Here is a 27,122-nt window from a genome sequence, read left to right on the forward strand (position 1 = left end):
CCAATTGTTATAACAAACAACGACAAACAAGTAATCAAAGTAATGGAGATGGAATGAAAAACGGACAGAGTCGACCATGTAATACACTACCTACACCAGAGGTACTATCTTCACAGCAGAACTTGGGTTAATAAAAATATTGTGATGTGTGTAATTTGAACAGAACCGGATGTTTATTTCGGATTTTATGATCGTTTTGGTTATTCAAAACTTTGACCCTTTGTGGGGGAGGTACCAGAAGGAATGGTCTGATCCCTCACCTTTTTAAAACAGATCTTGTGTTGATGCAAATATTGAGATGTACGAAGTCTGAATGTATTCGGATGTTAATTTCTTATTTTATCAGCTTTATGGATATTCAAAATTTTGACCCTTTGTGGGGGAGGTACCAGAAGGAGTGAACCGATATATTCCATTTTCACATCAGACCTTTGGTTAAAAAAATATTGTAATGTGTGTAATTTGAAGAGAACCTGATGCTTATTTCGGATTTTATAAACGTTTTGGTTATTCAAAACTTTGACCCTTTGTGGGGGATGTACCAGAAGGAATGGTCTGACCTCTACCGTTTTTTTAAAAGGTCCTGTGTTGATAGAAATATTCAGATATGCCAAGCCTAAATGGAATCCGATGTTAATTTCGCGTTTTATGAGCTTCGTGGTTATTCAAAATTTTGACCCTTTGTGGGGGAGGTACCAGAAGGAGTGGACCGATATATTCCATCTTAACACCAGATTTTGGTTTTATAAAAATATCGGGATGTAGGAAATTTTAAGACAATCGGATTCTTACATCACATTTTATTAGAGTTATTATTATTCAAAATAATGACCCCTTTGTATGGGACGTACTAGATGGGGTGGACCGGCATTGTTAATTTTCGCACCTGATATGAATATTAGGATTTGCAAAGTTGCAGCAAAATTGGATTATCATTTCACTTTATGTGCAGAATATATATTTTTTTTTGAAAATTTGGACATTTTGTGGGGGAGGTACCAGAAGGAGTCGATAACCCTCGAAAAAAATTCTTTAAAAAAGTCCACATTCATAGCTCGATAACCCTTGAAAAAAATTCTTTAAAAAAATTCACGTTCATGGCTCGATAACCCTTAAAAAAATCTTTAAAAAAAATCCACGTTCATGGCTCGATAACCCTTAAAAAAATCTTTAAAAAATCCACGATCATGGCCCAATAACCCTTGAAAAAATTCTTTAAAAAAATCCACGTTCATGGCCTGATAACCCTTGAAAAAATTTCTTTAAAAAAATCAAGGTTCATGGCTCGATAACCCTTGAAAAATTTTTTTTTTTAAATCCACGTTCATGGCTCGATAACCCTTGAAATTTTTTTTTTTTAAAAAATCCACGTTCATGGCCTGATAACCCTTGAAAAAATTTCTTTAAAAAAATCAAGGTTCATGGCTCGATAACCCTTGAAAATTTTTTTTTTTTAAATCCACGTTCATGGCTCGATAACCCTTGAAAATTTTTTTTTTAAAAAAATCCACGTTCATGGCCTGATAACCCTTGAAAAAATTCTTTAAAAAAATCCACGTTCATGGCCTGATAGCCCTTGAAAAAATTCTTTAAAAAATCCACGTTCATGGCCTGATAACCATTGAAAAAATTTCTTTAAAAAAATCCACGTTCAAGGCTCGATAACCCTTGAAAAAAATTCTTTAAAAAAATCCACGTTCATGGCTCGATAACCCTTGAAAAAAATTCTTTAAAAAAATCCACGTTCATGGCTCGATAACCCTTGAAAAAAATTCTTTAAAAAAGAAATCCAATTTCATGGCTCGATAACCCTTGAAAAAAAAATCTTTAAAAAAATCCAAGTTCATGGCTCGATAACCCTTGAAAAAAATTCTTTAAAAAAAATACACGTTTATGGCTCGATAACGCTTGAAAAAAAATCTTTAAAAATCCGCGTTTAAGGCTCTGGTAGGCTCTGGTTGTCGCTGAAAAAAAATTCTTTAAAAAATCCACGTTAATGGCTCTGATGGTCAATGAAAAAAAAAATTCTTTAGAAAATCCACGTTTATGGCTATGATGGTCGATAAAAAAAAATTCTTTAAAAAATCCACATTTATGGCTCTGATGGTCGTTGACAAAAAAAATTCTTTAAAAAATTCACGTTTATGGCTCTGATGGTCGTTGAAAAAAAATCTTAAAAAAAATCCACGTTTATGGCTCTGATGGTCGTTGAAAAAATTCTTAAAAATCCACGGTAATGTCTCTGATGGTTCGTGAAAAAAACTCTTTAAAAAATAGACGTTTCTGGCTCTGATGGTCGATGAAAAAAAATTCTTCAAAAAATTTCAAAATTCTAAAAGAAAATATTTGATGGAAAAAATTCTTTAAAAAATCCACGTTTATGGCTCTGATGGTCGGCGAAAAACATTGTTTAAAAATCCACGTTTATGGCTCTGATGGTCGGTGAAACAAATTTAAAAAAAAATTCGTAAAAATCCAGGTTTATATTTTCGATGACCTTTAGAAAAAAATCCTTTAAAAATCCTCTGATGATCTTTACAAAATATTTTGTAAAAATCCAGGTTTATAGTTCCGATAACCTTTGGAAAAAATACATATATAAGGCCTCGATGTTCCTTGAAAAAAAATCATTAAAATTCCACGTTTATAGATCTGATCTTTCTTTAAAAAAATATTTAAAAATCCAAGATTAATGCTCGGTTGGTAAACAAATTTTCCATGTTTATGGCTGAAATCGGCTTAAAAATCCCCGATTTTAACCTTATTGTTCCAAAAAAAATATATATTTTTTTAATTCATGAAAAAATCGCTTCTTCTGTTTTTTTTTTTATCAAAACACACCCCTCTACTAGTTTTCTCTAAATATTCCTTTACTTTAAACAAGAAATTATCACGCCACTATTATCTTAATTTGTTCAAATTTTGAATTCATTTGAATACAAAATTAACGAAAATCGGGGTGTATGTATGATTTGCTAATTTTATCGTGATAATTCTCAACATCTTCTAAATAACGTTCCAACAAACAAAGTGGGTTAGATTGTGACATTGGATTGAAAATTACCTTGAAATCGTTGGGCCTATACGATAATGAAAAAGAACTTTTAGGTCAGTCAATTGAATGAATTTCAAAACTTGTGGAATAAATTATTTTCTTGGCGAAAAATATTCCATATTTACTATTCCACATAAGGACGACCTTCCCAATTCTAAGTTCTAGCAGCAACAACAACTCTCAAATAACAAATAACAACAATACCATAAATGGCTAAAATTATTAATAAATAAAACATGTTTTGCCATTGTTGGTATCACCATGTAAACCCCAAACAAACAAAACAAGTACAAAACAGCTATGGAATACTTGCTGTTCTACGTTATGCTTGGGAAAAGTCTAAATCTAAACAACAACACCGAAAAAAAGTTAATAGCCCGTCTAACAACTATTTGACTGGATGGCTGGCTAACTGGCAATCACCTCAAATGTGTGGTATTTTGTAGTTATGACGTTGTCATAGTAGCTGCTGCTGCTGCCGCCGCCTAACTGCTACTATCATAGTTTGCCGTTGTTGTTATTGTGAAGCTCTTGCTCTCTGAATTGTTAGTCAGATGTCCGGAAGTATTAAAAATTCGTAAACCATATTCCGGTTGAAGTGAATGCAAACAGAAAAAACTAACAACAACAAAACACACTATTTAGTTGTCGTTCGTTCTGTTGCTCTTGCTGCACGTAGTTTGATTGATTATTATCATTATTTGTATTCTTGTTGTTGTTGCTTTTGTTATTATTATTATCATTTTGTTAACTATTTAATTGAAGACTATGCTTAAATACTTTGGAGGCATTATTTTTTTGCCTTGTTTTGTTTGTTTTAATGTCAAGCAGCAGTTCTTGCTATTAACATTTTGAAATCCAATTTCAAATAAATGTTTTTTTAGCCCATCACTATGAGACGAGGAGGGCATAATCAGTTTGTCATTGCGTTAATAAAAAGTAGAAATTTTTGTTTTGGAACTTAAAAAAAAAAATCAAATGGTCGTGGATTTTTACAAAAGTTGTTTTCAAAGTCTATCTCTACAAAAATCTTGGATATTTGGAAAATATTTTTTTCGAGGGCAGTCATAGCTATAGCCCTGGATTTTGAAAGGAGTATGTTCCAAAGACAGTGAGGGCTACAGGGTGAGATGAAAAACCTGCAACCAACTTCAGACTGCTGTCATTTCTAAGCCACTCGTCCGACAGCTGTTAAAATTACATTGTTTACAAACGTACAAAAGCATTTTGGTGAGAATTTTCCAGAAAAAAGTTATTCGTGATGGAATTCAAGCGTGATAGTGTGATTTCTTTATATTTGGCTGGAAAACCACAAGTGGCTATCCATCCAGCATTGAAATGCGAATAAATCTTTTGTGACTCACACCATTGCTCGTTACCGTGATACTGGTAGCGTAGCCCGACGTCAAGGAGGTGGACGGAAGAATACAGCAACATCAGCAGAAATGGTTCAAAAAATAAAGAAGCGACTTGATCGAAACCCGCGTCGTAGTGGCCCAAAAATGGCTCGTGAGCTGAACATATCGCAATATTCCATTCGGCAAATATAGAAATATAAGCTCGGGCCAAACCATTGAAATTCCAAAAAGTGCAAGAACTTACACCGCATCGCAAAGAAAATAGACTCAAAAGAGCTAAAGAGTTGCTTCGCTTGGCAGGAAGTGGGGAACTGCCGAATTTGGTTTTCTCCATCTCCGATAAGAAAACATTTGTTGTCCAGCAGTTTGTAAACAAACAAAATGATCGTGTTTACTTGTTAAAGAGGTCAGCTGAAGATGTGCACCTTCGGTTGGCCACCAGAACTCAAATGCCGGCCATGGTGATGTTGTGGGCCGCCATAATTAAACTCCTTCGGTAATTATTCCATGGGCAGAGAACCTTCTTCATGCCCTGTAATAGCAAAAGCGTTTAGAAAGTGCTCTCCGCTCGTATTAAGCGATCGTGGCATCAGAATAAATGCCGACTTTTATCGCTAAAATATTCTGGAGGGTGTATTAAAGACTTGGGCACGCAAACATTTGGACCGCATTCCAACAGGACTCAGCACCATCGCACTGAACACGCGCCACCAAAGAATGCTTACAAAATGAGGTTCATCGCTTCATTTCCAGCGCACAATGGCCACCAAAATATCCGGATACCAATCCATTAGACTATTGTGTCTGGAGTATTTTGGAAAGCAAGGTTGGCACTAAAAAATACCAAAATGTCGCCAAAGCGCCAAAATGTAGCGCTTCGCCAAAAATGCACCAAAATACCGACATTCGGATAGTTATTACGGTTTCATTGGTCATTTGAAGGCCATAATTCGTGCCAAAAGGTGACCAATTCGAACAAATCAAAACTTATTTTAAAATTTGATGCTATTTCCGACATTTTTTCCTTTCATTCAATAAAATTTAAAAAAAATTGTAAAAATTATGGCGTTTGACTTTGTTGCAGTTTTCTTTTTTCACCCTGTATATGGAAGAGATTCATTTAAAGATAAATCCATTCTACAGAATATCTACTTTTGAAATGGATTTTTTGCATTTTGAATTCTCCAATGGATAGATCGTTCTCTAAATTATACATTGATACCTTGTGAAGGGTTTCTAGAAGATGAATGAGCCTTTGATAGTTATAATGTCACTTTAGAATGTCTGTTACAGATGAAATATTTTCCTTTGCTTAATCAAATTGACAAATATTCATCAAAATATCCCCATGAAGACCAAGTTATCTTGTGAAAACCACAGTATGCACAAGAGCTGTTATCCTCTTTCACAGCTGATCTGACAGACAGGCGAAGCATAAATATTTGCTATCTTATGAATTAACGTTTCAATATTTGAACTACAGGGTGGCATTTCACAAAAATTTCGATAAATCCTATGATTCTTAACATCGCCTGGGATCACAACGGCTCTCGTCTTCATATAAATATGATCTTCGTTTGAAATTCCTACCCATAAATATGTTTCATAGCCGTTTTTAATGTTTAGATTCGGGATTAGTAGACGACTTTCTTAGACCTTTGATTTAGCAATTCATTTAGTGATAGAACATGATCTTTAGCTTCCATAACTTCTATGTTTTTATATGGATGAACTCCTTATATCTAGTTCTAGGCCATCAAATCAAATATATTTCATTGGCAATTTTCATCTATGGCATCAAAGTTAGTTTTGCAATTGAGAAAAATAGCTTTTGATTAAGAAGTTCATTGAATCTTAGATATTTTTCTTTAATTCCATTAGGTGTTTTACATTGAGTTCTCCTTTCAAAGTATTTTTCTACACAATTTCCTGTGATATTTTCCTACATTTCTTCCCTCTGCTGCCATAAGTATAATAATTTTTACATGATTGTAAAGGATCTGTAAAAAATCAGACATTAGTAACATGTTGAAAATAAAATTATTTTAGATTTAAAATATACCTCCTCTTGCATTTTGCAAAATCCACCACTTTAATTATCCGAAAAAATACCGGCAATTAGCTTATAATTTACGCATTTAATTTATCTTCCAGTACCTTGAGTTTGCATTGGCCAATAAAATCTATACAAAACTCCAAGTGACATTCAAATAGATTTGTTTGATTCGTTTTTTCAGTCTCATGAATAAGTTATCTTTTGCTGTAAATCTCAAGCCGGCAGACGCACACCGGTTATGTCTGTGTGGTTTCTTATTCTTTGCAAATTAACTAAAATAGCCGTAACACGATGAATAAATAAAAACCAATGTTTTATAAGCGTCATTAGCTGCTGGTGATGGTAAAATTTAAATTTGCTGTGGAATGGGTGAGAAAATGTTTTTTTTTTTCGCTAGTTTAAACATTATTGTTGTATTGTTTTTTTTTTTTCTGTTTCGCTTCGTAACTCCAATCTTAATCACCATTAAATTCTTTTGAGCATTTGATTCGAATGAAAAAAAAAAATAAATAAAAAATCAAAAGTGCCTCTTTAACCATTCTCAAGTATGTGTTTCAATATTTGGCGTTGACGTTTGTGCTCACCATTTGCTGAATTGCTAAGGTCAGTTTCTTGTAGCTGGTTAGCTTTGAACCCAATAAGAAGTGTTAGAAATACAACAAGCTCGCCAATGCTAGATGGCTAGCTAGCTAGCTGATTTTCTATGTTGACGGATTGGTGTTCGTTTTTACACACAAGGCAAATGGCCAGAAAGCCAGCCTGCAACATAGAATATACCACCACTACTTCAACAAAATAAAAATTTTAGTTCCACCTTGAAATAGTAATTTGGAACATGCTTAATAATAATTAGATAATACACAAAGCAGAAAGAAAAAACAAACGTACACAAAATGTATGGTCATTTATATGAATCTGAAATAGTCATTGCTGGCTGGCTTGCTATCTTACTTGCTATTCGTTTATGTAGGCTATGTAAATTGTATTCTTTTTTCTTTCAAGTCTCTGTGCGTTTGTTCTCAAAACTTATTTGTTTAAAGATGCCTGGCCGAATAATTATGTTAGCTCTGAATCTACACAGAATGTATGACAAAACGAAAAATCACGTCGTCTTCATGTTTGTTTCGTGTTCTTGGAGATTTAACTATTCATTGTTTGTTGATGGATGTATTGCTGCTTGCTGCTTGCTGCTGATGGCTGATTGTATGGATGAGAAAGAAGGTCAATATATACTCTGGTATTTATTGTTATTGTTCTTGTTGTATCTTTTCCTTATCTCACATTTTATTGATCGTCTTTATCTATATGGTATTACTCGGAATTCTGTTATTGATCAATTCGGAAATGACTTATAAATTTATATGGAAATTGTCCCATAGATGGGTTATTAAAAATTGCGGTTCGTTAACATGGAAGAGTTCAAAATTCGGTTTCGTAAAATAGATAGATTAATAAAAAAAACCCGGTTCGTTAACATGAAAGAGTTCAAAAATCTCTTTTGTAAAATCCGTTCAGGGCGAATGAATGCATATTTTATGGCTGGAATTTATTTTAAGGCAAAAGATCTGACAATTTTTCCAAAGATAAACCCTTTGATATGATATATAAAGATGTGGAAACGTCCATAAAGAAAACAAATGGAATTTAAAAAGATCGAAGTTCTTCTAAAGGTCTTAGGAAGGGTATCGCTGATGGATCAGCCCGAAATGGTTAAGGTACATTATTCTAATCGCTGATCACTTTATTTCATAGGGCCTTTCAAACACTTTTTAGTACTCTTGTTAAATACGCAAAATAGTGAATAGAATAATCTAAAAATATTTCAAATTTCTTCCAAAGGGCATTTAAAATGAGATCGTTGATGAACTATTACTAAGTAACTACCCTTCACCTATCACTTTCTTTAAAATTGTCTATTCAGTCATTATTCAGCACTCTTGTTAAAAATCAAAATATTGAATGAATGGCGTTTTTGGTCTTTTAAGATTTGTTTATTTAACTCCATAATTATCTAATGAGTAGGATACCAGTGGCATTCTAACAATTATAAGACGGTAAATATTTGACGATACTTTTTACTTGATTTGAAACTCCAATTAAAATTTGAATAGTACAACATAAAACATGACCTTTCATATCCACCGTTCATGTGACAAAGAAGAATTCAACGAAGACTTCAAGGAGAATATCTCAGATGAATATCTTCATTTTATAACGAAATGCAAATCGGATAATCAACAGCCCATATAGGGTTTTTGGTCGATTTTAAAGTAATTGATATGTTTTCGGATCTATTTTGATTACACTTCTCTTTAATTTCAAGGAAAACAGTTTTGTTATCTCAAAATGGAAGCTTTTAAAATCTTGGTCATTTTTCACGATGGTATGAGCTTGAATGGATTTCGTAGAATTCATAGTTCACAGGATTCAAAAATATGTTCCTATGCAACAGGGAAACAAAAAATATTAAAAACTGTCCTACAATTACAAAGAACGTGTATAAAATATATCAAAATACAATAAGAACTTTTACCATCAACGTTCCGAATGATTTCTAGAGTCACCGCCTAAAGACTGCCGCCTCTCGACCCATCTGGCTTCTTCAAAAACTGAGAAATTATCTTGATAGGCACCTCAAAATACCATTTATCTATTTATTTAGTATTAAAATAACTAGTAAACCACTATTAAACAATAATTTTCTAAAAAGGAATTGTTGATTCCACAAAACGAAGCTGCTTTGCGCCATAACTTCTGTCAAGTGACAAAACAGCTGATTTAACATTCCTACTCTCTATATCTCTCACATTCCCTCTCACCATTTGTTCACACAAAAAAAGGAGACTACACAAGCAATTTCAACAAAGTGCTGGAGAAATTTATTTTCTATCACCCCGAATTTCTTCAACACACAAATAAAACACCCAAAAATGTCGGCTTCAAATATTTAATAAGCTCCACTTTTTCCTTGAAACCACTGTGAGCATATTAAGTTCTCCGTGGATCATGTGTCAATCTGTCTCCTCAAATTTCGCAGTTAGCGACAAAAATTTAATGTGTCAGGCAGGTTGTTTATGAGCACATGAAGTGATCATTATTTTAAGACATAAAAAATGTAAAATGTAATTGTTCTATATAAAGCAAAACAAATCAAATTATTATCTCACAATTTCTGTTTTATCACCAGAAACATTTCGAAAACAAAATAATTGACAACGACAAAAACAAATAGGAATAAAAATAATTGATACCACGAAATATATTGATAAGACAACAGGCAATGGTTTGAGAAATGTCATTTAGACACACATGTCTAACAGATTTCTCGCCGTCCGCCCTCCCCTCCACGCCACTCCACTCTTCACAAGCAATCACAACAAAAACAAAATGTAACAAAATATAACACTTAAACAAAATAGAGATAGAAGACATCAAGACAACCAAGCAAAGCAATCAAATGTGAGTGGCCTAGCCTCCTCCTGTCTTTCATTTATCGATTAATCACAAAACAATAACAACAGCAACAAGAATAAGAACATTTTGACACATTGTGTTTGTTATTCTTAAGGCGAAAAAGAAAAAAAACCAAATGAGAACATTAAGATTGCCATGGCTGGCAGTTGGGGGTGGAATGTTAATAAAATATTTTGGACATAAAGGAACAATGTTCCATTGCTGGCTGAAACATTTTAAAAAATCAGAACGCATTTCCTGAATAATTATCATAAATACAATATTAAAAAAACAAATCCAGTCTCTTTGTCGACAGACGCTCATGCATATAACCATGAACGACGAATTCTGCTCGTCAAGAAAACATGTTGGAATGTAAGTGTATTGGGGGTATGGCTGGGGCAATGATTGGAGAACTTGGTTGGATGGACATTCTTTGTTTGCTTGCTCGCTTGCGTCGTTGTTCTTCTTCCCGCATAGCAAAAAGCAGAAGATTTAATGTTTTGGATTTTTTCTTATTTTTGTAAATAGCTTCTTTTCTTTGTGCACTCACCTTCAGCAGATTTAAATTATTGTCCCTGGCTGCATTACACACAATACATGCAAGATCCATGACAGTAGTTGTTCTGGAATATCTTTTTCTTGTTCTTTGCACCACTCCAATAAAGAAAACACTTAACGCGTCGTTGTCCGCCGCCTAGTTGCTTTTGGTTAAGTTATTTATGTTGTTTTCGTTCTTCCTATTCTTCACACTTCTTGTTTTTTTTTTTGTATTTTCAATTTTCAACTTGATTTTTTTGGAGAGAATCTGTCGTCTCGCGCGTGTCTGTCACTGTATTTTGTTTAAGAATACGTGTGTGTATAGAACTTACGTTTGTGTGTGTTTTACTTTAGTTGTGTTGGTTGTTGGTTCTGTGTGTTTTTGTAAATTTCCTTTGTTCTTTTGCAAAATTTTCATTTAAATTTTTTGTTTAAAGGTACAAATTGAAATGTTTATATTATTGCTTTTTGTTGTTGTTGTACGTTTTGCAATGTAAAATGTACCCAACCAGCCCACCGTTTCACTTAATTGTTGTTTTTCTTCGCGTTATGATTTTACAAAAATTCTTTCTGGCTTCTGCAGCAACACACAGCACAGACACACAATTGCACAATTTTCCCGAAATTTTTGCTCTGCTTCTTCTTTTTCTTGTTATTATTACTCTTTTTTATTTTTCGTGTTGCGTATTTCCTTTTGACCAGGGATTTTTTCTTTCTAATTCTTTCCTTCTTTTTTCAAGAAGAAACAGGAAGATCTTGTTGTTGTTTCTGTCGATTTTGCTCGAATACGTTTTGTTATGATTTCTTTTTGTGTTTGTATTCTGATTCGCTGCGACAGCTTAATGCGAGAAGTGGGAGGAATCACTAGCACTTGTTAAAAAAATCTTCTGTTATGGTTTTCACCGTAAGAACTCTTTTCCTTTTTTTCTTGTTATTCTTTTCTTCTTTCCTTGAGATTTGCATGCAAAGAGGCAAAGTGGTGAATCACGGAATCACAAACTTTTTCTTCTTCAACGTTGTATCTCATTCGGCCCTAGTCAATCAAATACTAAAATTAATTTTATTTTTTAATTTCAGCTAGCTGTCAAACAGACATCGGGGCTGAGATTTTCAGCAACAACGTCGTCATTATTAATTGGCCGTCTGTTGCTGTTATTGCCGTAAATGTCAATCAACGTAAAATGATAGCACAGTTTTTTTTCTGATTAGCATAAAACGATAACACGGCTTTCTGCTGTCACCGTTAAATAATAACGTTGATAAGTCTATAATACATTCATTACCTTTCACAAAATAGACAATTGAATGGATTTTTTAACGGAAGAGTGGCATGGAAAAGTAAAGCAGAATATTTATATATTTGTTCGAACAATGTGTACCAAATGATAGATGAAGAAAACACCCACAGTGAACAGAAAATCTGGAGATCTACGTATATACGATCTTCTGGAGGTATGCATGGGTAGATATCTTCCGGACATAATAGACCTTCTATAGCTATTCTGTGCATTTATACACCTCCTGGACATTAAATATCTTCAATGGATCGGCTTTCTACACATTGTTGATTACTTAAAACAATCGGATTTTCTCTAAAACACAAGGTATTTCTATATATTTTTAATCATTTACACTAAGCATAATGTAAAACTAAAATTATTTCCTAAAAAACATATATTCTATTCTTTAAAGATTTTCATTCTTTTTCACATATTCCATGGCCAATTGTTTCACACGTTGGACATTGGCATCGCTGCCAAAACGTTCTTCAAATTCTAAATATTTCTTAAAGATTGTACGCATTTTGCGTAGAGGTATCTTTTGCACTATAGCACGTTCCAGAATGTTTCTAAAAAGAAAAAAGCGTTCAAGTTCAAAATTCCCGACAAATTAACGAAAAATCTTACCTCGCAGAATCAATTAAATCAGCCTTCACCAACATATCGACATATTGTGACCAAACATCCACGCGTTTGGGATATGAGGTAACAACCTGGTCCAATAGTGTTTGGGCCATTTCATTTTCACCATGTTTGTGATTCAAATTGGCGAATATAACAATTGTGTTGACATCTGAAAGAAGAAAAGTACAATGTTAGAAAATTCCTGCGAATGTATAGTTCTCTCTCATAACTTACGATCTCTTTCGGGCAGACAGGCCAATGCCTTATGCAATAACTGTTGAGCTCGTTCTGTCATGCCCACACTGAAGTAGGCATTGGCAGCCACCTTCCACATTTCCTGTTCAGCTTTGAATTTTTTCGTTATAATGCCAATCATTTCTATCAGGTCCTGGGTCTTTTTGGAATCGGTAATTATTTCCACAGCCCTTAGGTAAATCTTTAATGGCTCATTATAGATTAAGGCCTCTTTGAGGATGTCATTGAAGGTCTCCTTGCTGCCATAACGTAATTCTAAATTCAACATTGCCACCCAAATATTGATTTGTTCTTCGGAATTTCTAAAGGTAATGGTTTTTAGAGCACGACGAGCCACTGCCCTGGCCTTATCGATTTCGGCAGCTTGCAAATGAAATACCATGTAATTGATCCAATGTTTGCTGTTATTCGGATCTGATAGCACCAACCTATCAAATTGATCTACGGAATCTGGTAATTGTGTGGGATCGGCATATTTCTCTTCAATGGCCCTGAGTCGGGCTTCTTCTTCGCGTTGCTGTTTGAATTTCTCAGCAGCGGTGAGTTTCTTTTTACTCTTGGCATCATTGGCAGTTTGATCAGCTTCATTCTCCTCTTCATCGGAGGAATCTTCTGTTTTTGAAATATCCTTTAAGTCAGTGGTCCAGAAGTTGCTCACACCAGCCAATGATTTGGGTGTGGGTTTGGGTGTATTGGTGACTTTGGGTTTATCTTCAGTTTTTGGTGTGACCACAATATCTACCACCTTGGCGGCTGCCTTTTTATCAGCACTTTTATCTTCATAGAATAGTATATCTGGTTGTTCCACTTTAGCTTTTTTTGAGGTCTCTTTTTTGGATTTCTTTACTTCTTCTTGTGTTTCCGAGGTTTTGCGTTTACGTTCCTCTGATTTGTTTTTAGCCGGACTCTCTGCAAGTTTCGCTTTCTTGGCTGATTGTTTTTCCTTATTCTCGTTTTCTAGCTTCCGTTTACGACTGATTTCTGTCCAAATTTTGTGGGTATCATCCAAAACAGCCAAAGGCATTTTATCATCTATGAAGCTCAGCTTACAGAAATCTCCTTCGCCTACCGAGTTACTGCAACTCTTTTCAAAATCATTGAAATGCAGCTGGGCTGGACAGTAAACCAATGGATGTTTACCCTTCTTGAGAGAGCAAACAAAAACACTTTCGTTTTTAAACAAAACCTTGGCATTAATGCCTCCCTTGCCCACCAAGTTTTGTGGTATCTCTTTGCCGGGTTGTATGTGATCTGTATCGCCGGATTTGTTGCTTAGGAAAAGTAAATTGTTGCTGTAGTCCACCCATAAAACAATGCATTCCTGTGTTGTTCCACTTGCTGGAGGTTTGGCTTTACCCACAATACTGGTTTTGACAATGCCTGTAACTTGGGTTTTTTCCACCACATATTCCCAGTCATTGGTGGCCTCATTAACACCTTGGAATTGGGCCTTCACTTTGTCGCCCACCGAGTAACGGGCAAGAGCATTGCCTTGCTTTTTCAGGCTCTTCTTAATGCTGTCAATTTCTTCAAGATATCTGAAAAAGGAAAATCAAAAATATAAATTATTTAAAAACCTCATTTGATATTCACTTCAAAACTCACTCTTTTAAGGCCTTGGCTGTGGTCGACAATTGACAGTCCCACACATCTATCAGCTTGGCTGATACCGATATTGTTTTGGTTAGATCTTCTTTGCCCAAAACTTTAACAAAAATAACCTGATCTTGGGCAATGGAAACCTTGGCTGCATTCTTGATATCCATCAGCATCATGTTCAAATGTAATTTCACGGTTTTAGTATAATTATTTATGGGCACATTCACCTCCACCACATCCTCGTTAACATCCTTGACGTGGGCCTTTAAAATATCCCCCACATTTACGGATTTCCAATTGGGTGTTAAATTTTGCGTAAAGTACTGGACATCTCGTACACTGAAGATGTTATTGTTGATGCATGCCGCCTGAGTTTGTTCACCAATTTGGTACATATGCAATTTGGCCAGCAGCAGATCATTGTAATTTGAAAAGAATCTAATGGGTATGAGACCCTTAAATTCAATTTCTTGACCCTCATCGTCATGATCTTCCTCTGGGGCATAGGCCACTTTTATTTCCAAGGCCGAATCCAATTTATGTACTATGGTTGCCGGACAAATTTCACCCAATTTAAAGGCATTCTCGACAACGCCCAATATTAGCTGGCCATCCTTCTTATCGGCCACACGAAATTGTAAAGTTTGTCCCTCTTCCAAGGTATCCAAATGTCCAACAGGGGCATTTTGCCGATAGAAAATACCCTTGACGTCGCCAAAGAATTTCACCAAAGCAAAGCTGTGTTCGCATTTCACAATCGTGCCCGTGTAATTGCCATTAATTCGAGCCTCATTGAAACTGCTCAAGAAATTACACGATTTTGATAGATATTCCTGGCGATTGGTTAGATAAACCATTTTCCTTTCAGGATTCACAGCAACAATGCGACATTTCAGTTTCGTATTGGGTTCCAAAATCTTTGAGGATGGGGCCAGGAATAATTTTTCAATAATTGCTGGAAGAAAGACAGAAAATTAATTTAATTTGTTTCCACAACAATTCAACAAAACTTACCCGATGCCATTCCCACCTGGACACTGTAGCCATGAATTTTCTCATTGAACTCCCTTACCTTGGCTGTAACAAAATCCCCCGGATGAAAGTCATCCAAGGCAAAGAATTTCTCTTGCACTGTGGCCGTATCATCGGTACACACATACAACGAGTCCATAATATCATAATCGAGAATACGAACTTTGTGGGTGCTATCCTTGGCATATTTAGCCAACAATTCATCCTGATCATAGTTTCCCTTGTAATTTGCTTTGATAGTCTTGTAAGACAAGATACCTTTATGTTGATCATTTAACACCAAGACCACGCCGCCGGTACCCAAATGATGGACCTTGGCATTCTCAATAATATCACCTCTTTTCAGGGAATTCACGCCGTCTTTATCTTCCTCCGCCTCCTCATCATCTTCCTCTGTTCTGTGTTCCTTTTTCATTTCATTATTTCTATGGATGTTCAATGTCAAATACACCAATTTTGTCAAGGGCATAACATAGAGAATTCTGGCCTCATATTTCTCATTGATTTCATAGTCGTCTGGCACCAGCAGGGCATTGCCCAAATGATGTTCATTGACATAGGCCGTGAATAGCTCATTCATTACGGTTCCCTTTAAACCATCCTTAAGGCGTTTGCTTACTTGGAAATTCACAATGGTTGTTGGTAGCAAATAATCCAGACTGGGATCTGTTTGATCCTTCACCTTCAACTTATCTTCTGTTACTTCACGACAAATGCAAGTACTCGCCGCTTGATCCAGTGTAATTTTGTCCACCTTCAAATAAATCATTTCACCAACACCATGCCCCTCTTTCGATTTTTCCAAAGGTAAAAAGCAACGCAAACCCTTGATGCCCGACTCAATAATGTAACCATGCTCCTGGACCTCCTCGACAGCACCATTGAACACAAATCCCTTGCGTATATTTGAATGATTCAGCTCAGCATGTACCTCGCTTGGCTTAAAAGTCATATCGATCAAAACATGACCCTTTTCATTTGACTTAATCTCCAACACACGCCCATAGACAGTTTGGCCCACACGATACAAGTCCTTCAGCGGTTTATAGCCTTCAGCTTGGGCAGAATTTTGTAAAAACTCCTTTGTATTTTTTGTGTAAGAATCGGATATTTCCAATGCTGATACTCTGGCCGTTAGACGTCCTGGCAGTGAGACACTAACATACAATTGATCCACTTTCTTAATGATACCCATGATTACCATGCCATCCTGTATTGTTTCATAGTTGAGGAGTTCTGCGGAAAACGATTCCAAGGTATCATTTTGTTGTTCATCATCACCAAAGGGCTTTTTCGACGACTTTGTTTTGGATTTTTTTATTTTCTTTTGAACAGCACCAAAGATCTGAAATGAGGCAAGAACCACAGAGGCATTAGAAATTGTAGTCTAAATTTACGAATGTTTCACTCACCTGTCCCTCTGTTTTTGTGGCCACTGCTTTTTCCTTTGAGGCTGGTATTCCACCACGAGGAAATGATTTTTCAATTATTACCATTTTTAATAGAAATTAACAATAATAATGTGTGGGAAAAAAAAAAACTAAAATCAAACTGAATGTCTTAGCACGTTGTTTTTAATGAATGTTGCCAGATTGTCATGTTTTTCCTCAACAGCTGTGAGAAAACTAAAGTAAGCGTAACACAGAAAATAGTGGCGATTAGTCAAAACGTATTGTCTATTGTTTTCACGGCTGTGCTTATTTATATTAAATGTCTTAAATTGAAGGCATTGTTTATTAACCTATTAGTAAACTGAAGTTATCATTAAATTTTCATAAAATATAAGTTTTTAGTTTATACGAAACGTGTTTAATTCAAAAAACATTAATGTCAATTAAAAAAACCAATATTAATAATAAACAAAATAGCGAAAAGCTCATTAGTTCTTCTAAAAAATAATGCCGTCTTTACACCGACACCTACATTTCTCGTTCTAAGAAAATGCATAATTTGTTTGACGTATTATCAAAGGAATTTGCAATCTAATTAACATTTTTTATAAAAAAAAAACATGTTCGGTGTAAATAAAGCTTTAGTCTAATCTCAAGTAAGTATATTTAGAGGCTGAATTCTTGTTCAATAAAATACCATCCATTTCCGTGTTTTGAAACAACAATTATATGGAGATTTGTAGGTAGAAAGTAGTATAAATGTCATCTGAAAAATTAAATAGGAGTGTACAAAATAACTAAAAAAAGTATAAACAATGGCATTGTTTATTAAAAAAGTATAAACATTTATTTTATGTTACTTTTGATATATGAATAAATTTTGATCAGAAAAGATCCTATTTTGCTCTTTTAATTTGAATCAATTTAATTGGCAATTTAAATTGTTTATAATAAAATTGACATATCTGGCGCTTTTAACCATGGTAGAAGAATACAGGTAGAGTCATCAACGTTAGCGAACATTGATATGTCAAAAATATTTAAAAATGTTGCAAAAAGAGACAGCATTAACCGCCTCAATATGTATTTTTTAGTACAAGACAACTCTGATTCAAGGAAAGTGGTTTGGTGTATAAGTGACATGATGTACAAAGCATGACAGAAGAATACTCAAAAATATCTACATCTGATATGTCAAAAATATCTACAGAAATTAATTGATTTCCAAATATTTTTTTAATACGGTTGTGTTTGTTAAGATATAAGTTTTTCAAAAAAATTACTAATTTAATACTTTTTCATTCAAAAATTTGAGTTCCAAAAATGTTTTGACGGTTCATTGTGTTGATACGGCAACCTGTATTATTTCATCATGGAACAAAGCTTATAAAAAATACACATTTTTCCCATTCCTAAATAAATTACTGGCCTTTTGAACTGATTATTTTTAATATATTTCCTATCAAACGCATTATTTCAAATTAAATCTTCTATTTTTGTAATATTTTCTCTTTACGAGCTCGAAGCACATGTTGTCGCACTGATTCTATAGTCAAAATACAACCCTGCCAGAGATTTGCCAATGCCTGTCACAAATTGTGCGATTTTTATCGCCGTCCACAGTTGGCAGCACTGTAAACCGGCATTTTTCGCCATTCTTTATAATACACACATAAAGCACATCCCGTCATTATTACTATACAACTACTCGCAAAAAGTCAGTGAAAAAGTGCCGAAAAGAATCGACGCCGCAATCACATTATAGCTGGGGACGAGCCTTTGTTTTTTTTTGCTTTCTGTGCAACACGCAATTTCAAGAAATATCCAGATAAATAAATAAATAATGTCCAGCTTACCGAAGCGCGCAAAATTGGATGAGGCCAACTCCGGTGGTGCGCCCAATGAAGCTGTATCTGAGGCGCTGGAATTAATCGATGCGTGTCAAAACGACATCGATGCCCTCAACGAAAAAGCCAGCGAGGAAATACTCAAAGTTGAGCAGAAATACAATAAACTCAGGAAGCCCTGCTATGAGAAGCGTAGTGAATTGGTCAAACGTATTCCGAACTTCTGGGTGACAGCGGTAAGTCTATCTAACATTGGAGTGGTATGCCATTGAAAGACGAGGCAAGGATGATCAGTCGTTAGAAGCAGCAGGATAGGATAGGAAGCATAGAAAAAGATGTATGTAATATGATGAGTTAGTTTCTATTGTGTATGTAACCATTTAACGTGTAGATACAGTGTGCTCCGCATTTGTTCTTTTTTTGTGTTGGTTTCTTCTTTCCTTTGGAAGAAGAGACAAATTCCCGGGATCATTTGTAAGAAGTCTGTTGTGCTATTCACACTCGTTAAGGTATAAATGCCTTTTAGAAAAGGGGCGAAGGTTTTTACATGAGTTTTTTTTTTGTTCCTGTTGTTGATGCTCTTGTTTTTTGTTTTTGCCAATATACAAAAGAATACTCTGTTGATGTGAGTATGTGTATGTGTGAGTGTGATGTGTAAATTATTGGCTGTTGTGCTCAGTCATCATATTTTTGTCGCTGGCGGGTTAAATTTTTGTTGTGTACACAGCTTTGTAGGGTTGCCAATCTTTGTGAAATAGAATACCAACAATGTGCTTGGAATTAGTTAAGAATATAGAAGAGTGGATTCTCTTGACCGGATATTTTGTTATAATTATCCCGAGAAAAAGTACAGTGTCACATATTTGATGCAGGGGTTTACATTTCTTTACCTTGATTAGGTTTGACTGTACCAAGGTGTTCTGTAGATGGCATATGGCGCGAAAAATCTGCTATTTACAGAAGATCTTCAGTGGGTTCCCAAATGTTCTAAAATCACCTTAGAATAAAACAGATTGGCTAGAAGAACTCGAGATCTTTTTTAATTCATAAATGATCACAAGAAGGTCTATTGGCTACAGGTCAAGGTCTTCCATTTATAGAATACATCCTGAAGATTGTTATGTGGTTGTTTGAAGGTGCTCTCTGTATAAAGTCCTTTAGAAGGTTGTTCTGCTACAAATTATAACTATCAAGTCTTAACATAGAAGACCCTAAGAGTTCTACACTGAGAAGGACGTCCTTGTATATAGAATTGAAGGTCTTCTGGGTTTTTGGATATATGTCCTCAAGAAGGTCTTTTATTGAACATCCAAAGATGTCGGTTTGATATAGAAGACCTAGAAAAGTTCTGTGCACAGAAAAGCTGAAGTAGGTTTTCTTTTGTGGAAATATCGTGACATTCTTCTTTTTATAGAAGACTTGAGGTCTTATTTATATATAAGAGACTCCGAGAGAATTTTTTTTTTTGTATAGAAGACAACTGCTATTTATAGAAAACATTTTCTATTATAGAAGACCTCTAGAGGATCTTTTGTGTTGGAGATCTCATACAGATGTAAGAACGGTTCAAAATTCTCAGTGTAGTCAATTGAGCACCTTAAAAAGTCTTCCTCAAACAATTTAGAACCACAATTTATTTTTAACTTATTCCCTCGAATTAAACATTATTCCTCTATTTTTTTTTTGCAGTTTATAAATCATCCACAAGTATCAGCCATATTGGATGAAGAAGAAGAGGAATGTTTGCATGCCTTAAGTAAATTGGAAGTAGAAGAATTTGAAGACATCAAATCTGGATACCGTATCCATTTCCATTTTGACGAGAATCCCTACTTCGAAAATAAAGTGCTGACAAAAGAATTTCACTTGGGCACAGGATGTAAGTTGAAATGCAATCAAAACGTAAAACATTTCTCATTCATTTCTCTTCCTCTTATCCTTTAAATAGCTGATGAAAATAGCGATTGCCCCTCCTCGACCAGTACGGCCATACAATGGAAAGAAGGCAAAAATCTTTTAAAACAATTGCTCTCAAAACCCTTTACCAATAAAAAGAAACGAAATTCCGAATATAAAACATTCTTCGATTGGTTCACCGACAACAGTGATCCGGTCAATGATGAAATTGCTGAATTAATTAAAGACGATTTGTGGCTGAATCCTCTGCAGTATTATCTGGTACCTGATGTAGAGGTGGAACCAGAAGACGATGACGAAGATAATGAAGACAATGAAGAGGAAGTATTTGACGATGAAGATGGCGAGGGTGAAGAAGATGATGATGATGGTAAGTCACTTTGATGAATGTTCCCTAAAACTAGACGAACTATAATTGTTTTTTTTTTTTTACTTTTTTGCAGATGACAAGTAGACTTGGGTGTATTAAGGATGAAAAAGTAAAAAAAAAACAACAAACATATTGATATATAATATCCGTAACAAATTGATTCCATACTATGCGATATACATATATACGGAGGAATAATAATCTAAACAAACAAGAAGAATAACAAAATTTCGTATTTTAGAATTTAACAACAAGAACAGCAACCACAAAAACGAAAGTTTCATTTTCAAATAAAAAAAAAACTCTTGAAAAAGGCCAAAAAGACAAAAAGCATTGAAAATTTCGTTTTTTCTCAAGGTTTTGAAATTAGAGATATTTATGATGTATATATTCAATATTGTATCGTGAACGTATTATACCCTCCACAAGATAGAAATACTGAACTTATGCGCTGACGTGCCGGGATCTGTAGCGTGCCCACGATCAATTTTCAACGTGGTTCCCTTGTGATTAGCTCTCGGGAGCACACCATTCCTGCTACTAGAACATTAAAAATGCAGTTAATGGCGCTAAATGGTTACATTGGGGTTTTACGATACCTACTAAAATCAAATTGCAATTTTCGGTCAAATGGGAACTAGAATGAAAATTTGAGATCTTAGCCATTTCCATTGAACAAAATTGTAGTATCTGACTGATATTTCAAGGTTTTTGAAATGAAATGAAAATTCCAAACGAAAACTCACAAAATTAGCAAAATAGCAAGCGATTTATTGTTTAAATTTTGGAAGTTTTTTGTTTCATCACGAATTTTAACGGTATCCGGATTTGTACGGTACACACATGTAGTTTTGTTGCAGCTCTGTTGCTTTTACATTTGTACTGTACAAACAAATTAAACAAGTGTTGCCAATATCGATTGAAAAGTTTAATTGAAATAGTTACAGGGATTGGGAGTCGCAAATTAAAACATGGAAAATACGTCACATAGAAATCGCTACCGCGGTACGATTGTCTTCTAAATGTTAGTTTGCCATTGCTTATATGAAAAATGAACTAAAAACCTATATTCGTAAAACCAGTTGTTTAGCTTAACAATTTCCTTAAAAAATAAAAAAACGAATCTTCGAAATAACGGGTAATTTAGGATTAAGGGTTTCTTTTGGCTCCTGTCGATCACCTTCATGAGGAGGCGAAGTTCTTTCCCGCTCGAACATACAATAAAATTATTTCGATGGAATATTTTGTTTTTAGTTCTAATCACCTCGCCAACCATTGGATAGCAAACTCCGCCCAGGCGCCAGAATCTTGTTCAAGGCATGTTCATAAAGACTTTAACGATAGAGAGAGAAATCTTAGTTTACCTTGTCAATTTTCACTGCATACAAAACAGGCGACCGTTGAGGCTTTATCAAATGATTTTCTGTTTTTGAAAAATTTGAATCATGCCTTTGTCCCTTTAAGGTGTGGTGGGTACATAAGCAGCTGGAAGTCTTCGCATGCCATTTTTTGTAACATATCATTAAGGGATGCCAGGGCCGCACTCGAATCCTGCTGTCGTTCTCCCTTATAATTTGGCAAGAAGAGACTTAGGGTGGAAATACATAAAGCGCATATTTGGCTGGCTTCGTAGATGAACAAAGGAGTTTTATGTTGACTTAGTTCGATTTTGGCTCTAGGCTCCTTTGTTCATTTCCGGAGAAGCCAGCAAGATAAGCGCTTTGTTTTTTTTGCAGGGATTCCGTCTGTTTGCTTTCCAAAGTTTTCTTGCAAAAAAGAAGCTGCTGGACAACTCCTGCAGGAAAAGTTACTAAAAACCCACTACTTTAGCCACTTTTGTACATTTTTTCCGAGACCCCGTTTCCGTACGTCAAAAAGGTACAAACTGTTCACTTGTCTGAAAACGTTGCATGTTCTCATTAGAAACTTAAAATCGAAAACCTGTCAAACAGCGAATTTGACTCTTCATCAATTCAATTCCGCGTGGTCTCTGATGTTTCTAATAAAATAAAATGTAACATTTTTTTAAGTATTTATAATTTTTTTATTGAGATTCATAAACAAAATCTGTAAACACACGAATCTTTCAACATTGTTATTTTACTTTCCTCAGAACAGCTTCATTATTTTTGACATGATTTTGAAGTTTTTACTCAGTTTTGCTACTTTTCCGCACTGTTCCACTATTTTTTCCTGAGAGAGTGCATTGGCAACAATTTCACCGGTGCGCTCTTTGCTACTTTTACTATTACACAAGTACGAGAAGGAGGCATGTGATTTATAATTATTAATTAAACGTTAAAGGAAACTAAATAGATCAATTATCATCGTAAATACCACAATTGTAAACCTAACCTTAGTTATGATTGTTGTCTACGCTATGCAGCACTTCAAAACACGTTTAACAAAAATTGACGTTTTTTCATAGACGCCATATTGGCATTACTGTTACTCGCCGCTGTCAAACTATCTGACATAATTTTTTGACAGCCGTCTCAGCGCACTTTGCAAGCTTATTCGTGAATTTTTCTGCGATATTCTCCAAGGCAAAAAATACGATGGCCGCCGTCAATAAATTATCCATGTTGGTAAGAAATCCTTAAAAAGAGTGTTAAATAAACATTTGCATCCATGTAAACCAACAAATGGACTGTGTTTTGGAATAACGTGATACTTTGTCGGGTTATCTGGAAAAATTACCCAACAGTTTTTTTTTGTTGGTTATGTAATGTAACAAAACCACGAAGGAAAATATTTTCTCGGTGTCTGGAAAAATATAATGTGATTTCGTTTTTGTTTTGTAAATGAGAAATCAATTACATAGAGCTCTTTGGTAGTTAACTAAATTGTCTTGTTTCTTTGCAGAGCCGTGCTATGAGCACTGGTGCTCAAATGGTCAAACCCCCCGTACAAGTATTCGGTTTGGAAGGCCGTTATGCCACTGCCTTGTACTCGGCCGCCACCAAATTGAAGCAATTGGATCAAGTTGAAAAGGATTTGCTTGCCTTCCAAGCTACCCTTAAGCAAGACAAGAAATTGCGCGAGTCCGTTGTCAGCCCCATTGTCAACAAGAAAGTCATGGGTGTTGCCTTGAAGGAGAGTGCCGATAAATTGCGCTGGTCTGCTGCCACCGGTAATTTGTTGGCCCTTTTGGCCGACAATGGCCGTTTGAGCCAATTGGATGGTGTTATCAATGCCTTCAACATCATCATGGCTGCCCATCGTGGTGAGGTTGTGTGCGAAGTTGTCTCAGCCAAACCCTTGGATTCTTCACAAAGCAAGCAATTGGAGGGTGCTTTGAAGGTAACGGATTTCAAGAAGATTTTGCAATGAAAACATATGTTTATATTTTTGTTTTGTATTTCCAGTCCTTCTTGAAGAGCAACCAAAGCTTGAAGATTACCTCCCGTGTGGATCCCAGCATCATTGGTGGTCTCATTGTCTCCATTGGTGATAAATATGTTGACATGAGCATTGCCAGCAAGGTCAAGATGTACACCGATGTCATCTCCTCTGCCGCTTAAATTGTAAATCTGAAATCTTGGATTTAAAATCTATGATTTTCGTTAAGGCCTTTTAAGTTTCTTTAATTTGTAATTTAATTATCAATTTTCCTCCGAATCAATATAGTAATGTGTTCTTAACTGAATACGTCTCCAGCCCTCACACAAAAAAGAAGTGTTGCAAAATAATTTACTCTTGGATGAAATATTTGCCGAAACAAAAACATCAGGCAAATTGAAATAAACAAAACAATAAAATGATGGATGTTAAAAAAATACGAATTTCATTGTAAACCCTGTTTGGTATTCAAAAGGCTTTTTCCCATTATGTGACCTAGTTTAATGAAAAATGTGTTGTTTCTGCACATCAGGGTTGGCGTCCGGAATCATGGTACATCATCATCATCTACCATGATACAAAGTTAAATATATATTTTTGAGGTACATTTGTTAAATTATAACACCATATCGTTAGTTACAGGTCAATGCATTTCGAGCTAGAAGACACAACAATGCGAATTTAACCAGAATTTTATTTGACACACATAAATTGGTGCGAATACCACGCAGGCGTGTGGGTGTTAACTAATGTGGGAACAGTGATGATCATTTGTTAAGGGAAAAGTCACAAGGGCAAAGAAAAAATTTGCAAATAAGGTCGTTTAGTTAATTTAATTTTCTTGACTTGTTGAAGATTTTATATTTGGAAAGGAATGGAGATGGTCCTCTGTGCACAGAAGACCTGTAGATATTCTAATATTTATAATTATCAGTGGATATGTTATAGAAGATGTGTAGAAGGCCTTTATTGTATACAAGACCTTTAAAAGCCTGTCTGCCCTTGTGTCTATAGAAGACCTGTAGAAGGAACGGCCTGTTGAAGGTCTCCTATGCATAGAAGACATCAAGAAGGTCTTCTGAGTATAGAAAATCTTTACAAGGTACTCTAACTATAGAAAGCCTGAAGAAGGTCTTCTATATATAGAAGACATGAGGAAGGTCTATAATATGGAAGGCCTGTCGAAGGTCTTCTATGTATAAAGAACTGTAGGAAGTATTTTATATATAGAAAGCCTGTAGAAGGTATTCTATGTATCGACGACCTATAGAAGGTCTTCTATATAAAGAAGGCCTGTATAACGTCTTCTATGTCTAGACAGCCTGTAGAAGGTCTTTTATGTATCAACGGCCTGTAAAGGGTCTTTTTATATATTGAAGACCTGTAATAATCCATTGTATAGAACGTCATGCATAGAGGACCTTTGGAAATGTTTTTATGCAGACCTGTTGTCTATCTATCTATAGAAGATATATAGAAAGTCATTTATGCATAAAGTCTTCTATAGGTCATTTCAGTATTCTGTCCACTGCTCTTACTAAAATTTGCAACAGTATACAACCAACATTTCACGCTCAATGTAAAAAGGGTGATGGTGTTTTTGATGATGATGACGACGAAGATGATGGCGATGGTGTTGGCTGTGGTATCAAACCAGACACACATATTATGCAATAAAATTAATGATAGATTCGGCCTTTTTTGGAAAAACTACAACTGGAAGTTCCAGCAACAACAATAGCGGTTTGCAAAAATGGTTTATTTTCCATGACAAAAAAGACCTCTGCAAAAACATTTAACCAAATTTGCTTATGGCGGATTTTATTTGAATTTGAAATGATAAGTTTGGATGCCACGGCATTGCAGGGCTTAGTAGAGAATTTCTAACTAAAGCAATAACATCGTGAAACGGTCTAACTAAACGAAAGGAAAAACTCAATTCCATTATTTATTAAAAAAGTTAAGTGAAGTGAAGTGACAAATGTTTTAAAGGCCATGGATTTACGGCGCATAATTTTCCTTTTTATAACCTGCATTTTGAGCTGTTGTAATTCACAAACCTATAGCCAAGGATATCGTTATCCTGTCCAAAGGCGAGCGGGTTATAGTTATACACCAACATCATATAATCGTGGGGCAGTTTCGGTGTCCAATAATCGCAATGCTTACTCGTCGGCCGCCAAACCATATTATCGCCAATCTTCAAGTGGTTATCGTTATCCTGATGGACAAAATTCCAATGTAGCTGTAAAAGGATATAGTTCAACAGCCAAGGATACACGTTATCCTGGTACCTATTCAACGGCATATTCATCACGGGGAACTACATCGTCGAGCACTCCCGTGAGGTGGTATGCCTCATCGGAGGATTACAAGCGTAACAATTACATTACATCTCCATCAACCATATCGCAAGCTTCCAATAACGAGGATAACAAAGAGGCATCACAAGACACCAAGGATTATTTGACAAATTCTTACAATGAAAACAACTCAAAATTGTCAGGGGATAAAAGCCGTTACCAATCAAGTCAAATTGATAAAACAGACACGGAAAATTCCAAATTTGCCGGAGCTGATAATCAGGAACAAGAGGATGAATCATCTCCACGCACAGCTTTGCAAATTAAGCGACGCAAATTGTTGAGACGACGTTTGGCAGCTGCAGCTGCTGCAAGAAATCGTTGCCTGGCCTATGGTCGTGATGCGGCGGCTAACAAAAATATTACACCCCCACCCAGGGAGCAAGGACGTTTTCTATTCGATGTGAATGTCTACAAGGTGTATCCCCAGGCTCCGGTGGGAGCTCCCCTGGGTTGTGGTGGTGGTTTTGGCGGTGGAGGTTTCGGTGGCGGTCTCTTTGGTGATGATTTAGGAGGCTATGGTGGAGGTCTTGGCGGTGGCCTAGGGGCCGGTGCTGGTTTAGCTGATCCCCTATTGGATCCGCTTTACCCTCCACCCTTAAATCAATTTTTAGGCTTATTTGCTCCTGGCATACTCAAC

At 35.5% G+C, this 27,122-nt stretch overlaps 5 protein-coding genes and 1 long non-coding RNA gene across 7 annotated transcripts in view; 3 read left to right on the top strand and 3 right to left on the bottom strand.

Moving 5' to 3' along the window:
- The window catches only part of LOC101896272 (protein fem-1 homolog CG6966), a 42,136-nt gene extending 30,623 nt beyond the window's left edge, over positions 1-11,513 (bottom strand). For both annotated transcript variants that reach the window (XM_005178456.4, XM_059118238.1), the window contains exon 1: positions 10,476-11,513. In XM_005178456.4, the coding sequence (XP_005178513.1) occupies positions 10,476-10,535 (60 nt within the window). In that variant the 5' untranslated portion in view covers positions 10,536-11,513. The remainder of the gene's footprint in view (positions 1-10,475) is intronic.
- LOC109611792 (uncharacterized) lies at positions 6,108-8,268 on the bottom strand. Its single transcript, XR_002194109.2, has 2 exons — positions 6,476-8,268; positions 6,108-6,413 (listed from the first exon to the last, which is right to left on the bottom strand). It is a non-coding gene; the product is annotated as an uncharacterized LOC109611792 (long non-coding RNA).
- Positions 11,514-12,048: 535 nt separating the features above from the next.
- LOC101901238 (protein RRP5 homolog) lies at positions 12,049-16,827 on the bottom strand. The gene is made up of 6 exons (XM_005178486.4): positions 16,665-16,827; positions 15,235-16,597; positions 14,227-15,175; positions 12,601-14,159; positions 12,370-12,535; positions 12,049-12,311 (listed from the first exon to the last, which is right to left on the bottom strand). The coding sequence occupies exons 1-6, from the start codon at positions 16,746-16,748 to the stop codon at positions 12,149-12,151; spliced, it is 4,284 nt and encodes a 1,427-aa protein (XP_005178543.1). The 5' UTR covers positions 16,749-16,827; the 3' UTR covers positions 12,049-12,148.
- A 1,479-nt stretch (positions 16,828-18,306) lies between these two features.
- On the top strand, positions 18,307-20,958 carry LOC101896561 (protein SET). The gene is made up of 4 exons (XM_005178457.4): positions 18,307-18,726; positions 20,180-20,369; positions 20,439-20,777; positions 20,851-20,958. The coding sequence occupies exons 1-4, from the start codon at positions 18,487-18,489 to the stop codon at positions 20,859-20,861; spliced, it is 780 nt and encodes a 259-aa protein (XP_005178514.1). The 5' UTR covers positions 18,307-18,486; the 3' UTR covers positions 20,862-20,958.
- Positions 20,959-23,205: 2,247 nt separating this feature from the next.
- Positions 23,206-24,556, top strand: LOC101896742 (ATP synthase subunit O, mitochondrial). The gene is made up of 3 exons (XM_005178458.4): positions 23,206-23,365; positions 23,643-24,080; positions 24,146-24,556. The coding sequence occupies exons 1-3, from the start codon at positions 23,336-23,338 to the stop codon at positions 24,299-24,301; spliced, it is 624 nt and encodes a 207-aa protein (XP_005178515.1). The 5' UTR covers positions 23,206-23,335; the 3' UTR covers positions 24,302-24,556.
- Positions 24,557-25,600: 1,044 nt separating this feature from the next.
- The window catches only part of LOC101901401 (uncharacterized), a 2,028-nt gene continuing 506 nt past the window's right edge, over positions 25,601-27,122 (top strand). The window contains exon 1 of the mRNA XM_005178487.3: positions 25,601-27,122. This exon is cut by the window's right edge and continues 177 nt beyond it. Within this exon, the coding sequence (XP_005178544.1) occupies positions 26,115-27,122 (1,008 nt within the window). The 5' untranslated portion in view covers positions 25,601-26,114.

The sequence above is a fragment of the Musca domestica genome, unplaced genomic scaffold (genome assembly GCF_030504385.1).
Source record: "Musca domestica strain aabys unplaced genomic scaffold, Musca_domestica.polishedcontigs.V.1.1 12, whole genome shotgun sequence".
Lineage (NCBI taxonomy): Eukaryota > Metazoa > Arthropoda > Insecta > Diptera > Muscidae > Musca > Musca domestica.